The 14,033-nt window shown below is 40.9% G+C and overlaps 1 protein-coding gene across 1 annotated transcript in view; it reads left to right on the plus strand.

Moving 5' to 3' along the window:
• The window catches only part of LAPTM4B (lysosomal protein transmembrane 4 beta), a 77,347-nt gene that overhangs the window by 34,936 nt on the left and 28,378 nt on the right, over nt 1–14,033 (plus strand). The window contains exons 3-4 of the mRNA XM_060610993.3: nt 11,782–11,855; nt 12,210–12,332. Of these exons, the coding sequence (XP_060466976.3) occupies nt 11,782–11,855; nt 12,210–12,332 (197 nt within the window). The remainder of the gene's footprint in view (nt 1–11,781; nt 11,856–12,209; nt 12,333–14,033) is intronic.

The raw sequence follows: 14,033 nt of genomic DNA on the forward strand, positions 1-14,033 counted from the left end.
TGAGAGAGGGAGAGGCTGCGTGAGTGGGGGAGGGGCAGAGAGAGAGGGAGAAAGAATCCCAAGCATGGGGACGTGGGGCTTGATCCCACGAACTATGAGATCACAACCTGAGCCAAAATCGAGAGTTGGACGCTTAACCAATTGAGTCCGCCCCTTGCTTTTTTTGCTTTTTTTTGCTTTTTTTTCCTTTTTTTTTTTTTTCAAGGCTACTTCCAACGAATATTTTCAAGAAGACCTTTTGTAATGATGTAGTTGTAAGAAGACCACTAGGGATAATGAAGGGACGTGGAAAATCAAGGCCAGCTATTGTTATCCCTAAACCTGAAGGAGGGGTAGGTAGGAGGCTGTGGTTACTGGAGTTGGGAATGAGAGACTCCTACAGGGTTAACCTCCTCATTAGGAACAGTGACCTCAGGTCTAGGCCCACGGCCAACCCAAGGCAACATCACCTTCCCTCTGATCTCCTGTCTAGGCTTCTCGTTGACTGAACTCCACAAAAGCCAGAGGGTAAGGGAGGCTGTTGATGAACCATGCACGTCTGCCTTCTGGGGCAGAGAACGGACTGGATGGTGAAAGGCGAGTGGAAGACTTCTGGTAGAGTCATTCACCTGCGTACCTGGATGTTCCTCTTAACCAAACTACTTTGCTGGGTGCGCATTTCTCCCCTTTGCCTACAATAATAAAGAACTTTGCCAGGTGTCTTTTTAAAATTGGATACGTGAAGCCTATAGGTTCCCTGGATTCATTTCAGGTCCCAGCTTGGCCAGAGGCTGAGTAGGAACTAAGCTCAAGCATCCAGTGTTCTTCCTTTTGTGTTCTTTTCTTACCTGTAACTTCTCTGATGACGCATTTTGTTGTTGGCTGTTGTTTGCATTTTAATGTGTTTGAAATCAGGATGTGATTTACCATGCAGCATGGATTTAGTGTGAAGATCTTGTTTTTTCTCCAAATCTTTATTTTGAAAAAATTCAAACCTTTCAGAGAAGTTTTATGGACAGTGAAGATCCATCTTGCTTTTTCTTTTTTTATTTAAGTTTATTTATTTTAAGAGAGAGAAGGAGGGGCAGAGAGAGAGAGAGAGAGAGAGAGAGAGAGAGAGAGAGAATCCTAAGCAGGCTCCACACTGTTAGCACAGAGCCCAGTGTGGGGCTCGAACCCACAAACCATGAGATCATGACGTGAGCCAAAACCAAGAGTCAGACCCACTGAGCCACCCAGGTGCCCCATCTTGCCTTTTTCATTAATAATAATTTGGAGTTTTTCATTCTTTATAGAATTATCTCTTACTAAATAGCGAATAGGTATAAAACAGTATTTACAAAATACCAAACAATGGTACAAGTACTTATGTACTCATCACTCGATTTAAGACACTGAATTTTAGCTTACTTTCGAAAGAGCACTATGTGTCCCATCCTGATGGCATGTTCTTTCCTCTGATCTCAGAACTAGCCTTTCTGCTGAATGGTTGATCATTCCTTTGTGTTTCTTTATAGATGTCCACATAGATTTGTGTCACTAATTGATCTGTTGTTTAATTTTCATGCTAATAAGCTTTATAGAATAGATTCATGCAGTATGCCTACTTCTGAGACTTGTTTTTTCAGTTTTACTGTGCTGATGAGAAAGGTATTCGGACACTTGTTAAAGATGGTAAGGAAGACTTTACCCAAGAGGAGTTTTGCAGTAGGCAAGAGGTCAGACTCAACTACCTCTCCAGCAAGGACAGGTGGAGCATTGTCACCAAGGAGCAGGTGGGGGGTCAGTGGATGGAAAATTACTGAGAGGAAACATCAAAGCTGGGGAGATTCTTGCTAGACAACTCTAGACAACTCAACAGGATTCTTGCTGAAAGCAGACCAGCATGGCAAATTACAGAGGCTGGGGGATAAGGAAATTTGATCAGATTATCAGGGTGATCAGATACTGAGGAGAGGGGTTTTTAGTAAGCTGACTCAGTAGGATTCTTGCCAAAACCAGACTAAATGGGCCATGGGCAGGACCCAAGGTGTTTGGTTGGAGGAGAGAGTCGTTGTTATGTGTCTACATGTACCTGGGGAGACCTTTCTGCTAGCAGCACCCAGTTGCAAGAGAGTCTGGGAAATTCAGGTTTTTGGCTTTCTAGCCTCTGTAGAATAGGCAGACACACTAGGTGGGAATGAACACTCAGTGCCAATTCCCCATGTCCTCAGCAAACATGCTTTAGTATATGGTGAACCTGACCCGGTCCTTCTTTTTCAGAAATCTTCTGACCATTTTTGCTTATTTATTTTTTCGCATCAGTTGTCCAGTTCTCAAGCAATCCTGTTGCGAATTTGTTAATTACAAATGTTAAACTTACAGATTAGTTTAGGGGGAAGTGATACCTTATATGTTGTATTTTGTCTAGTTACAACTGTTTAAAAAATGGCTTTATTGAGGTATAATTTATATACCATAAACTTACCGATTTTAAATGTACAAGTCAATGATTTTTGAATTTACAGAGATGTGTGCAATGTCTGTTAAATGTCTGATTACGGCTTACAACTTTCCAGTTAATACACATCTTCTTCAGCATCCATCAGTAATATTTCCAAAAATCTTCCATATAGATCATACATGTTTTTATTTTTTATTAAAAATTTTTAATTCCAGTATAGTTAACATACAGTGTTATATTAGTTTCAGGGGTACAATATAGTCGTTCATCACTTCCATACAACACCCAGTGCTCATCCCAAGCATACTCCTTAATCCCTATCACCTGTTTCGCCCATCTCTCCACCCCCCCCGCCCCCCCCCACCCCCCCGTATCCATCAGCTTATTCTCTAGAGTTAAGAGTCTGTTTCTTGGTTTCTGTCTCTTTTTTATCTCCTTTGCTTGTTTTCTTAGCTTCCACATATGAGTGAAATCGTATGGTATTTGTCTTTCTCTGACTGATTTATTTCACTTCGCATTATGCCTTTTGACTCCATCCATATTGTTGCAAATGGCAAGATCTTATTCTTTTTCATGGCCAAATAATAGTTTATGTATATGTATACACACACACACACACCACATCTTCATTATACATCCATCTATTGATGGACAGTTGGGCTGCTTCCATAATTTGAGTGTTGAACACTCCAGTAAACATAAGGGTTTTGAATTAGTTTTTGTACTTTTGGGATAAATATCCTGTAGTGTACTTACTGGATCATAGGGTAGTTCTATTTTTAACTTTTTGAGGAACCTTCATACTGTTTTCCAGAGTGGCTGCACCAGTTTGCACTCACCAGCACTATACGAGGGTTCCGTTTTCTCCACTTCCTCACCAACACTTGTTTCTTGTGTTGTTGATTTTAGCCATTCTGACAGGTGCGAGGTGATATCTCACCGTAGTTTTGATTTGCATTTCCCTGATGAGTGATATAGAGCATCTTTTCATGTGTCTGTTGGCCATTTGTATGTCTTGTTTGGAGACATCTTTTCATGTCTTCTGCCCATTTTTACATTGGAGTATTCATTTTTTGGGTGTTGAGGGTTTTTAAAAAAATTTTTTTAAGTTTACTTATTTATTTTTGAGAGAGAGACAGAGTGAGTGGGGGAGGGGCAGAGAGAGAGGGAGAGAGAGAAAATCCCAAGCAGGCTCCACACTGTCAGTACAGAGCCCAGTATGGGGCTTGAACCCACAAAGTGTGAGATCATGACCCAAGCCAACACCAAGAGTTGGACGCTTAACCGACTGAGTCACCCAGGTGCCCCAAGGTTTTTTTTTATATATAAAAATTTTTAACTTGATTCATTTATTTTGAGAGATAGAGTGAGTGGGGTAGGGCAGAGAGAGAGGGGGAGAGGGAGAATCCCAAGCAGGCTTTGCACTTTTCAGCGCGGGGCCTGATGTGGGGCTTGAACCCACAAACCGTGAGATCATGACCTGAGCCGAAATTAAGAGTCAGACGCTTAACCAGCTGAGGCACCCAAGCTCCCCTGGATGTTGAGTTTTATAAATTCCTTATGTATTTTGGGTACTAATCCTTTATTGGATGTGTCATTTGCGAATATCTTCTCCAATTCAGTAGGTTGCCTTTTAGTTTTGTTGTTTCCTTCACTGTGTAGAAACTTCTTTATTTTATAAGAATTTCATACAAATGTTAGGATTATTCATTCTAGGTCTGTGAAAAATGCTGTTGGTATTTTGATAGGGATTGCATTAAATCTATAGATCATTCATGTTTTTAATTAAATTTCTTTTATTTCCTTCTCACAGTCTAGTCATGACATCTTGGTTCTCCAGTGAACATAATCACTAATCACACAAAAAAATGTAAATGCTGTTTATTGCTTTTTCTGTTTTTATATAGAGACTTAACTATATCAGTATACATCTCAATATAAGCATGTAGCTGGCAGGAACTAATTTCCTTATCTTAGATTCTGTGAATTTGACATTTTAAGTAAGTTTACTGAATTAATTAGTCCTTCCTAACTTTTTTATGGCTCATTTTATTATTATTATCTTAAAGTGTATTTATTTCCTTTGAGAGAGGAGAGCTCATGAGCACAGGGGAGGGGGAGAGGGAATCCCAAGCAGGCTTCGCACTGTCAGCACAGAGCCCAACGCGGGGCTCGAACTAACAAACTGTGAGATCATGACCTGAGCTGAAAATCAAGAGTTAGAAGCTTAACCGACTGAGCCACCCTAGTGCTCTGTGAATTATAGCTCAGTTAAAAAAAAAAAAAAAAAAATATATATATATATATATACACACACACACACACACACACACACATATATATGAAAACAACCCAGACCAAATAACCATTTCCTCCAAAAAATTCTTTTTTCCCCTTGTCTAAAAGTAATCCTGCCCCTCTGACCTCCCTTGGCTCTTCATCAACGAATTCCTCTTGGATTGTTCCTTCCCTTCCCAGTTCTGATGCTCAACATCAGAACAGAGGTTATGTCCTGATGGTGTCCTCACAGTGTTTATCCCATATTACACACCTATTGAGTGTTTATGAAATAAATTTTGAGTTTAAGAATAAAGCTGTAAATTAGCATGTTGCCAAAAAACTCTTCTGTCTGAATGTACTTCAATAAAAAGTTGCAAACAGTTGTCACACATTTATACAAAAAGTGTGTTAGAACCTTCCTTCTGTTTTAATGAAATAAAACTAGTGCCTTATTGTTTCTTCTTCCCCAAACTTTCAACCTCAGAACATGGGACCCCATAGTAGGGACTTGAACCTGGGTGGTTAGGGCTTTATATTTTGCTTTCAGTAGGTCATATTGTTGCTGTGAATCCATCTGAAAATAGTTCTCCTCTAGACCTAAGGGGTGAGAATATACTCCACAGAGTGTCTGTTTTCATAAATTGCGGTGCCAGGAATGTGGCCAAAATGACAGAAACTTGAGACGTGGCAGTGACTTATGACTAAAGAAGTAAGATGGGTACATGAATGAAGTAGTTATCTAGCTAGCTCCAAGTTTTATGGGAAGGAAAGAAACCCAAGAAATATAAGGGAAAGTGGAATTAGAATATTTATTTAAAAATATATTTTTATAATGTTTGTTTATTTTTGAGAGAGACACAGAGCACGAGCAGGGCAGGGGGCAGAGAGAGGGAGACAGAGTCCGAAGCAGGCTCCAGGCTCCAAGCTGTCAGCACAGAGCCTGACGCCAGGCTCGAACCCACCAACCATGAGATCATGACCTGAGCCGAAGTCGGATGCTTAACTGATGAGCCACCCAGGCGCCCCATAGAAATTGAATATTTAAACAGACATTTCATGAAATCAAGGCCACTAAAAAAAAATGAAAGAAATGATTTGAATCATTATATGAAAACACACATATACATGCACACCTACATACACCTTTTTTGTATCATAGGCTAGCATAATGTTGAAAGAGAAATAAATTGAGGAAGCTGTTTGCAACATTTATGATAGACAAAAAGGTAATATTCTTAATATATTGCAAATTGTGTCAGGCAGAACACTTTCAGTTACAAGAGATTGAAACCAACTCAAATAGGAAAAAAGCAAGAGGTTTGGGTGATTAAGAAAAATATTAGTCTCACCAATAAGAGAAAGAAAATTAGAAAAAAATAGAGATGCATTTGTTTTTAATTTTTTTTTAAACGTTTATTTATTTTTGAGACAGAGAGAGACAGAGCATGAACGGGAGAGGGTCACAGAGAGAGGGAGACACAGAATCTGAAACAGGCTCCAGGCTCTGATCTGTCAGCACAGAGCCCGATGCGGGGCTCAAACTCACGGGCTGCGAGATCATGACCTGAGCCGAAGTCGGACGATTAACCGACCAAGCCACCCAGGCGCCCCGAGACGCATTTCATAGAACTCTGTCATATGCCTTTTTTATTTCAGTGATTGACTATCAGAAAACATTATCTAATTATGCCATTTGTGGCCTGTGGTATAGCTTTTCTTAGGATCCTTTTCAAATTAGAGCTGCATTATTGAGGCAGGACGTTAATTTAGGGAACAGTGTGAGGACAGTGTGTCTGACTGGGTTGCTACTAGGAAATAATGTGCCAAGAATAAGTAAAGGGTGGGGCACCTCGGTGGCTCAGTTGATTGAGCATCCCACTTGGGTGCAGGTCTTGATCTCACGGTTTGTGAGTTCGAGCCCCGTGTCGGGCTCTGTGCTAGCAGCTCAGAGCCTGGAGCCTGTTTTGGATTCTGTGTCTCACTCTCTGCCCCTCACTTGCTCACGCACGCTCTCTCTCTCTCTCTGTCTCTTTCAAAAATAAATATTAAAAAAAAATAATAAGTAAAGGGCATCCATCCCTGTCACAGACCAGTACTGTTACTGATTTTGAAAATCTGTACGTTGTTGTTGGAACTGTTTCCTCTTATCTCTGACGTCATTAAAAGGAATGAATTTTAATCCCTCAGAGTTACTCATGTCCACCAGGGTGCACTCACTACACACTCTGTCAGAGGAGCCAGCATGTGCTCCAGATTGCTAGGAGATAAAAGGCGTATTAGCCTGCTTTGTCTTCTCTGCTCTGTGTTTTTATTTGATTTACACTTTGATTCTACCTAAGCTATTTCACATGCTTGTCATATATTCAGTCCGGTCGGTGTGGTTGGTATAATCATTTGTACGAACAGAATTTTGAAAATTTCCTCATCTCAAATTACCTTTTTTTTTTTTTATGGTAAGTAGTATCTCACTATGAATGGTAAAAGGATATTCTATGACTTTTCTCTTACTTTTGTGCTTTTTAAATTTCTCTATCTTTTTAACAAGGTTTTATTTATTTATTTTGAGAGAGAGAGAGAGAGAGAGAGAGAGAGAGAATCCCAAGCAGGCAGTGCAGAGCCCTACACAGGTCTCGATCCCACGAACCGTGAGATCATGACCTGAACTGAAATAAAGAGTTGGGCACTTAACCGACTGAGCCACCAGGCGCCCCTTTGCCCCTAATTTCTCTTCTTGGAGAAAGAGGTAAATGTAAACATTTTTTATAATTATATGAGATTTAGTTCTGGAGTTTCTTTTTACTTCAGAATAGGATATGCAGGCTATATTAGTGTTTTTTAGGTTATATTAATATTTAAAATGTTTGAATACAACCTTGAGTTTGTATACCTAGAGTCTCTTTTAAGATCTGTGAAGTAAAGAATACCCTATAAATGGGCTGGCTTCCATTAATTTTTTTTCTCATTATAAAATATGCTTGTACAGAATTTGGAAACCATCTCAGTAGACAAAGAAGAAAATAATAAACTTCTGCCTGAGTTCCGGTTTCAGAGATTGCTATAAATTCTCATAGGTTTTGCACATAGCAAGTACATACCGACGTCCAACTCCTTTTAGGGAGGCTGCATGGTTTTCCTCCCCAGCTGGGTAACATCCCGGCGAAGAGTATAGACTCATCCTTCTTGGGGAGAATATCCCATCCACTGCTTACTAGCTGGGCAGCCTTGGGCAAGTGACTTGCCTTCTTCTAGTCATCTTTTTCTAAAATGCAATTATTAATAGTACTAACCTTTTAGGGTTGTCCTGAGGATTAACATAATAACACAGCGCCTACTTCACTGTGGAAAGAAAGCACACATATAAGTGGGGACCGTAAAAGCAGACAAGGGACGTTCCACGGTGGTCATAGCTTTATGTAGGAACGGAGAGCCTGATAACCCTCATGCTTCATATGCAAATGGCATGCTAGAATGCATCCACGTGGACTTACATATGTGTGTGTGTGAGAGACTTTCCCTTTGCTGTTAAGGAGTTAAGTCTCTCAGCTTTTGTTTTGCATATAAAATGCATTCAAGTTTATTCCCCTCACGATCCTACAAGAATACCGTAGGGCATACATGAACTTCCCTTGTAGGTATCTCTTCCCTCATAAGAGGGAAAAGGTAAGCCAATTTAACATTAAAATTATAAACTACAAAATCTGTATGTATACTTTAAAGAAATTTTTAAGTACTGGCTAGTACTGGTCATCCTCTGAGGCTTTCATAACCGTATCTTTTTTCTTTTTTGAGAATGAAATGTTGAATTTATTCCACTACATCCATATAGATTAATCTCAGGAACCTTCATTTTAAAAATTTTAAATATGGCAGATGGTCTTTGTTGATATACCTGCGTTGCTGTCCTAGAATGTACTTTTATCCAATTCTTCTGTTTGTAAACCTCCTGCCTAAAATGTCCTCTCCTCTCTGAAGCTGAGGATGCGGAGAGGATGGTTCTAGAAGTGGGATGTTTTCCTTTGGAGGATCACCTGTAGGAAGCAATCGGCCACATTGGTTCATTGGTCAGTATTGAAAGCTGAAGAGGAAGCAGCAGTCTTAGCAGAACCAGAGATTTGAAATCCAAGAGCAGGACTAGTCACAGTTCAGCCTTTTGGTGCAAATACTGTCTTAGCGAGTTTCATAACTTCTAAGCCTCGTTTTGCAGTCTGCTTGGTGGGAGCAATGTCGTCTCAGAGTTAAGAGGACTAAATGAGGTATGTATGAAATGCCTCAGAAACTGCCAGCACCATACAGATGCTTTACTGCATGGGTTTTTGCACCGTCTTAGCTAGTGAGAATCCCACAGTAGAACTGCTTTAGAAACCCAGTCATATGGGGGGGGCACCTGGGTGGCTCAGTCGGTTGAGCATCCGACTTCGGCTCAGGTCATGATCTCACAGCTCTTGAGTTCAAACCCTGCGTCGGGCTCTGTGCTGACAGCTCGGAGCCTGGAGCCCGCTTCGGATTCCGCGTCTCCCTCTCTCTGCCCCTAACCCACTCGCATTCTGTCTCTGTCTCTCTCAAAAATAAACATTAAAAAAAAATTAAAAAAAAAAAAAAAAGAAAGAAAGAAAGAAACCCAGTCATATGTACTAATCTGAATCTCTAGGGGTGTGGGACTCCTCAGTGACTCAGTTAAGCGTCGACTTTGACTCAGGTCATGATCTGACAGTTCGTGGGTTCGAACCCTGCATCAGGCTCTGTGCTGACAGCTCAGAGCCTGGAGCCTGTTTCAGATTCTGTGTCTTCCTGTCTCTCTGCCCCTCCCTTGCTCATCTTCTGTCTCTCTCTCTCTCTCTCTCTCAAAAATAAATAAACATTAAAAAAAATCTGAATCTAAAGACATAATAACATGACCTCTTTTTTTTTTTTTTTTTTTAATTTTTTTTTTTTTTTCAACTTTTTTTTTTATTTATTTTTGGGACAGAGAGAGACAGAGCATGAACGGGGGAGGGGCAGAGAGAGAGGGAGACACAGAATCTGAAACAGGCTCCAGGCTCCGAGCCATCAGCCCAGAGCCTGACGCGGGGCTCGAACTCACAGACCGCGAGATCGTGACCTGGCTGAAGTCGGACGCTTAACCGACTGCGCCACCCAGGCGCCCCAATAACATGACCTCTTGAATAAATGTTCATTTAGTCCCTGCTGTGATATAGGCAGTGTTCTAGATCAGCACCGTTCAATAGAAAGAGAGTACAAGCACATATGTAAGTTAAAATTTTCTGGAGGCCACACTTAAAAACGTAGACCCAGGTAAAATTAACTGTACTACTTTTTGTTTATTTTTTTAATCTTTATTTTTGTAATTTTTTAATATTTACAAGAAAGAGAAAGAAAGGGAGACAGATTGTGGGTGGGGGAGGGGCAGAGAGAGGGAGACACAGAATCCAAAGCAGGGTCCAGGCTCTGAGCTGTCAGCACAGAGCCTGATGTGGGGCTCGAACTTAACGAGCCATGAGATCATGACCTGAGCCAAAGTTGGATGCTCAACCGACTGGTTTGTCTTATTTAACTCAGTATATCCAGAATATTTTAGCATGTAATCAGTATAAAAATGACTGAGATATTTTACATTCTTGTTTTTTTTTTTCAAGTTTATTTATTTTGAGAGAGAGAGAGATAGAGTACGAACAGGGGAGGGTTTGAGAGAGGAGAGGGAGAGAGAATCCCAAGCAGGCTCTACGCTGTCAGTGCAGAGTCTGACCTGGGGCTTGATCTCATGAGCCGTGAGATTGTGATCTGAGTCATAATTAAGAGTCAGACACTCAACTAACTAAGGCACCCAGGCACCCCAAGATATTTTACTTTTTTTTTTTTTTTTTTTTTTTGGTGGTAGGTTCTTGAATTCTGGAGTATAGTTTAATCTTACAGCACATCTCACTTCAGACTGAGCACGTCACAGGTGCTCGGGGCCCACATGTGGCTAGTGGCTCCTGTGGTGGGCATCTGTCCCCTTCTATATGTTGGGGTTGCAGTAGTAAAGAAGATACAGAAAGTTCTTGCCCTCAGGAAGAGTCCTCTAGCAAAGAGAGACTGATAATACACAACAGGTATAAACAACATCATAGTGATACGTGCTGTAAAGAAAACACGACATTGGTATGGGAGGAACTGGAAGTAGGATGAATACTCAGGGAAGAGCTGTTGGAGGTGTTGATGTTTGAGCTGAGGTGTGAATGATACAAAGGCAGAGCTAGTCCTATGGTACTGGGAGTGAAGGTGCCCCAATCAGTGGGATCTACAGGTGCCAAGGCCCTACAGTGGGGTGTTCTCTCTGTACTTAATGAACTGAGTGGTGTGGCTGGATTGTAGTACGTGAGAAAGTGTGAGGAGATTAGAGAGAGATTAGGCATGCTCTAGAAGAAATTACAGACATAAAGGCTATGATAAACTGAGATTTTATTTTAAATGAGAAGCCAGTGGAGGGTTTTAATGGGGGCATAAGACACACATGAGTTTATAAAATACATGTTAGGCACTCATGCTTAAAAAAATGCCTAATTTATTGTATATCTAATTCAGTGGACCAGATGACCAAATTTTTTTAAAAAAAATATCTGTAACGAAGATCGCTTTCCCATTTTCAAAATAAACTTACGCGTAAGTCAGTATGTTATCTGTAGACATTTTTATGATTCAGGGAGAACTTCTTTGGACACATTATGTCCATTAACTATCATCTTCTCAAATTCCTAAAGAGCTCCAAGTGGTTTACTTCGTATAAAGTTCTCACTTATAATTGGTTTATAAACAAAATGCCTTTGACGAGAGATGAAAAAAATGTTAAAACACGGGGTGCCTGGGTGGCTCAGTCAGTTAAGCGTCTGAGTCTTGATTTCGGCTCAGGTTATGATCTCATGGCTTATGAGTTCAAGTCCTACATTGGGCTCTGTGCTGACAGTGTGGAGCCTGCTTGGGATTCTCTCTCTCCTTCTCTCTCTGGCTCTCCCCTGCTTACACCTTCTCTCTCAAAATAAATAATATAAAAAAAATTTTAAAACAGTGGATCTAGTACTGATTTTCTTTTTTTCTTTTGGCAGACATGTGCATTGCGATTGCAATTTCTCTTCTCATGATCCTGATTTGTGCAATGGCTACTTACGGAGCATACAAGGTAGGCAGCCTTGAAATAAGGGGCTGGGCTTTTTCCTTGATTCCTTACACTTGTAACCTGTGCAGCTACTTGTAAGAAGGAAGAAGTGATGAGTCTCAGTTTCCTGTAAGAATCTTTGGAAGTGTAAATCTCACATTAATATGATGTGGATGGAAAACCAGTGCTGTAGTCTCAGAAATGTCCAGAGGCTTGTTTTTGACCACCGCTGTCTGGCTTGTCAGTTGTCATGACCTGGTTTATTGAATTTCTTGTCCTCCATTTCCCTTCAGATCAAGAAAGGTTTTGTCTGAATTGGGAAGAAACCATATTTTCTCACGTGGAACACATTGACGTTGTATTTTCTGTCCTATTTAGCAACGCGCTGCCTGGATCATCCCGTTCTTCTGTTACCAGATCTTTGATTTCGCCCTCAACACCTTGGTTGCCATCACTGTGCTTGTGTATCCGAACTCCATTCAGGAATACATACGACAGCTGGTATGTGGCCGTCCCACCACGGTTCCTTCATGAGGGAAACCCGCAAGTCAGGGATCAAGACATCAGCATACACACACTTGTGATTTTGTGTGTCTTTCACTTGCTTCTGAGTTACTGATTAGAAATTTTTGAGTGTTGTCTTAAAGATGAGATTTTTGGTTTCTTAGAATGCTTGTCAGGACAACATAACCTCTGGAGGTAGATAAGTAGGGGCTGTAGTGACTCTATGAGATGCACCTACATAAATCAATAAGCTAGTTACTAATTATTATTTTTATAAGATGTAGTTTGCTCAGTTATTAGCGAAGGATAGCATTTTGCCTCTGCTGTTGTATGGGAAAAGTGGAACTATACTATATGCTGGTTCCCAAACTGATTTGACCATAGAACCCCTATCTTCCTCAAGTATCTTTTTGGGACTGGTTTTCTGTTAAATGTCCTTTGTGATCATCTGAGCAAATGTGGTGGGTCGCTGGGTGTTCAGAAGCTTGTGGAAGGTGTGAGATTAGAATACTTCTGTGCCTTTACATTTTTAGCCTTCATTTTTAAAATTGTGAATGTGCCTTAAAATTTAATTTCTTCAAAATCTTAGAATGTTTTAAAGGGGGAGAATGTTCACTCTTTGGAAGTTTGCATTGTCTATGAGCTCTGGGGAAGGAGCAGGGTTTTTCTGGGATGGGAGATACAAAGCTGAGGATTTCAGGTGACAGGGGAGGCCAAGAGGAAGTTCAGTGGAAAAGAGAGAGATGGAGCAGGGGGAGGAAGGGAGGGAAGGAAATGTGGCCTCAGAAGTTTCCAATCTTAAGGCAGTCATGCCCAGATCACGTAACTAATACTTAGCAGACCTCGCATGAAAAGCCTCCAGCGTCTTGCTCCTTAAAGGCATTAGGTTGTCACTGTTATGGTTGTCATTCTTTTTAGTAATAACTTATCCTTGGTTTAGATAACAGGTCCAGGGGCTCCTAGGTGGCTCAGTTGGTTAAGTGTCTGACTTTGGCTCAGGCCATGATCTTGCAGTTCATAAGTTTGAGCCCCGCCATCGGTCTCTGTGCTGACAGCTCAGAGCCTGGAGCCTGCTTTAGATTCTGTGTCTCCCTCTCTCTCTGCCCCTCCCTCCCTCTCTCTCTCTCTCTCTCTTTCTCAAAAATAAATAAAAACATTTTTAAAAAATTAAAAAAACCCCCAGCAGGTCCATGTTTCGGTAGCCTGTAGTGTCAAGAAAAATTTTGTGTATTTGCCACGTGTGTTTTTTTGCGTATTTTCCACGTGTATTTCCTAATTGTACGTTATCTCTTGTGGTACAGCTTGAGTATTTCTGCATGAGAGGGTTTCTATATAATGAGCAGGTTGTAGAATTACCTTTTTCTTTAAGGACTTGTGTTTTTACTCTGTAATGAGGACCTAGTGCTGGGTTCCTAAAGTCAACCTTGGAAGTGTGCAGGAAGCATGATTTCAGCATAGCCTGTCACCTTGAGGGGCTGGTAAAGGGAGTGGTGCTGAGTTAGGAGACACTATAAGACAAGCCCTGTGGCAGCCCTGTGACTGCTTGAAGAGTGTCCTGTGTGCTCCGTCCTATATATTGCAGAAATGTATAAGGTGCAGGCAGGCGTTTAGAACACTCAGAATACTACCTTGACTTTGTTATACCCCACATTGTTCAGTCACCTAGCCTTAGAGCTGCCAGTGGTAAAATGATAATAT

Source organism: Panthera onca, chromosome F2 (genome assembly GCF_046562875.1).
Source record: "Panthera onca isolate mPanOnc1 chromosome F2, mPanOnc1 haplotype 2, whole genome shotgun sequence".
In the NCBI taxonomy this organism is placed as follows: Eukaryota; Metazoa; Chordata; class Mammalia; order Carnivora; family Felidae; genus Panthera; species Panthera onca.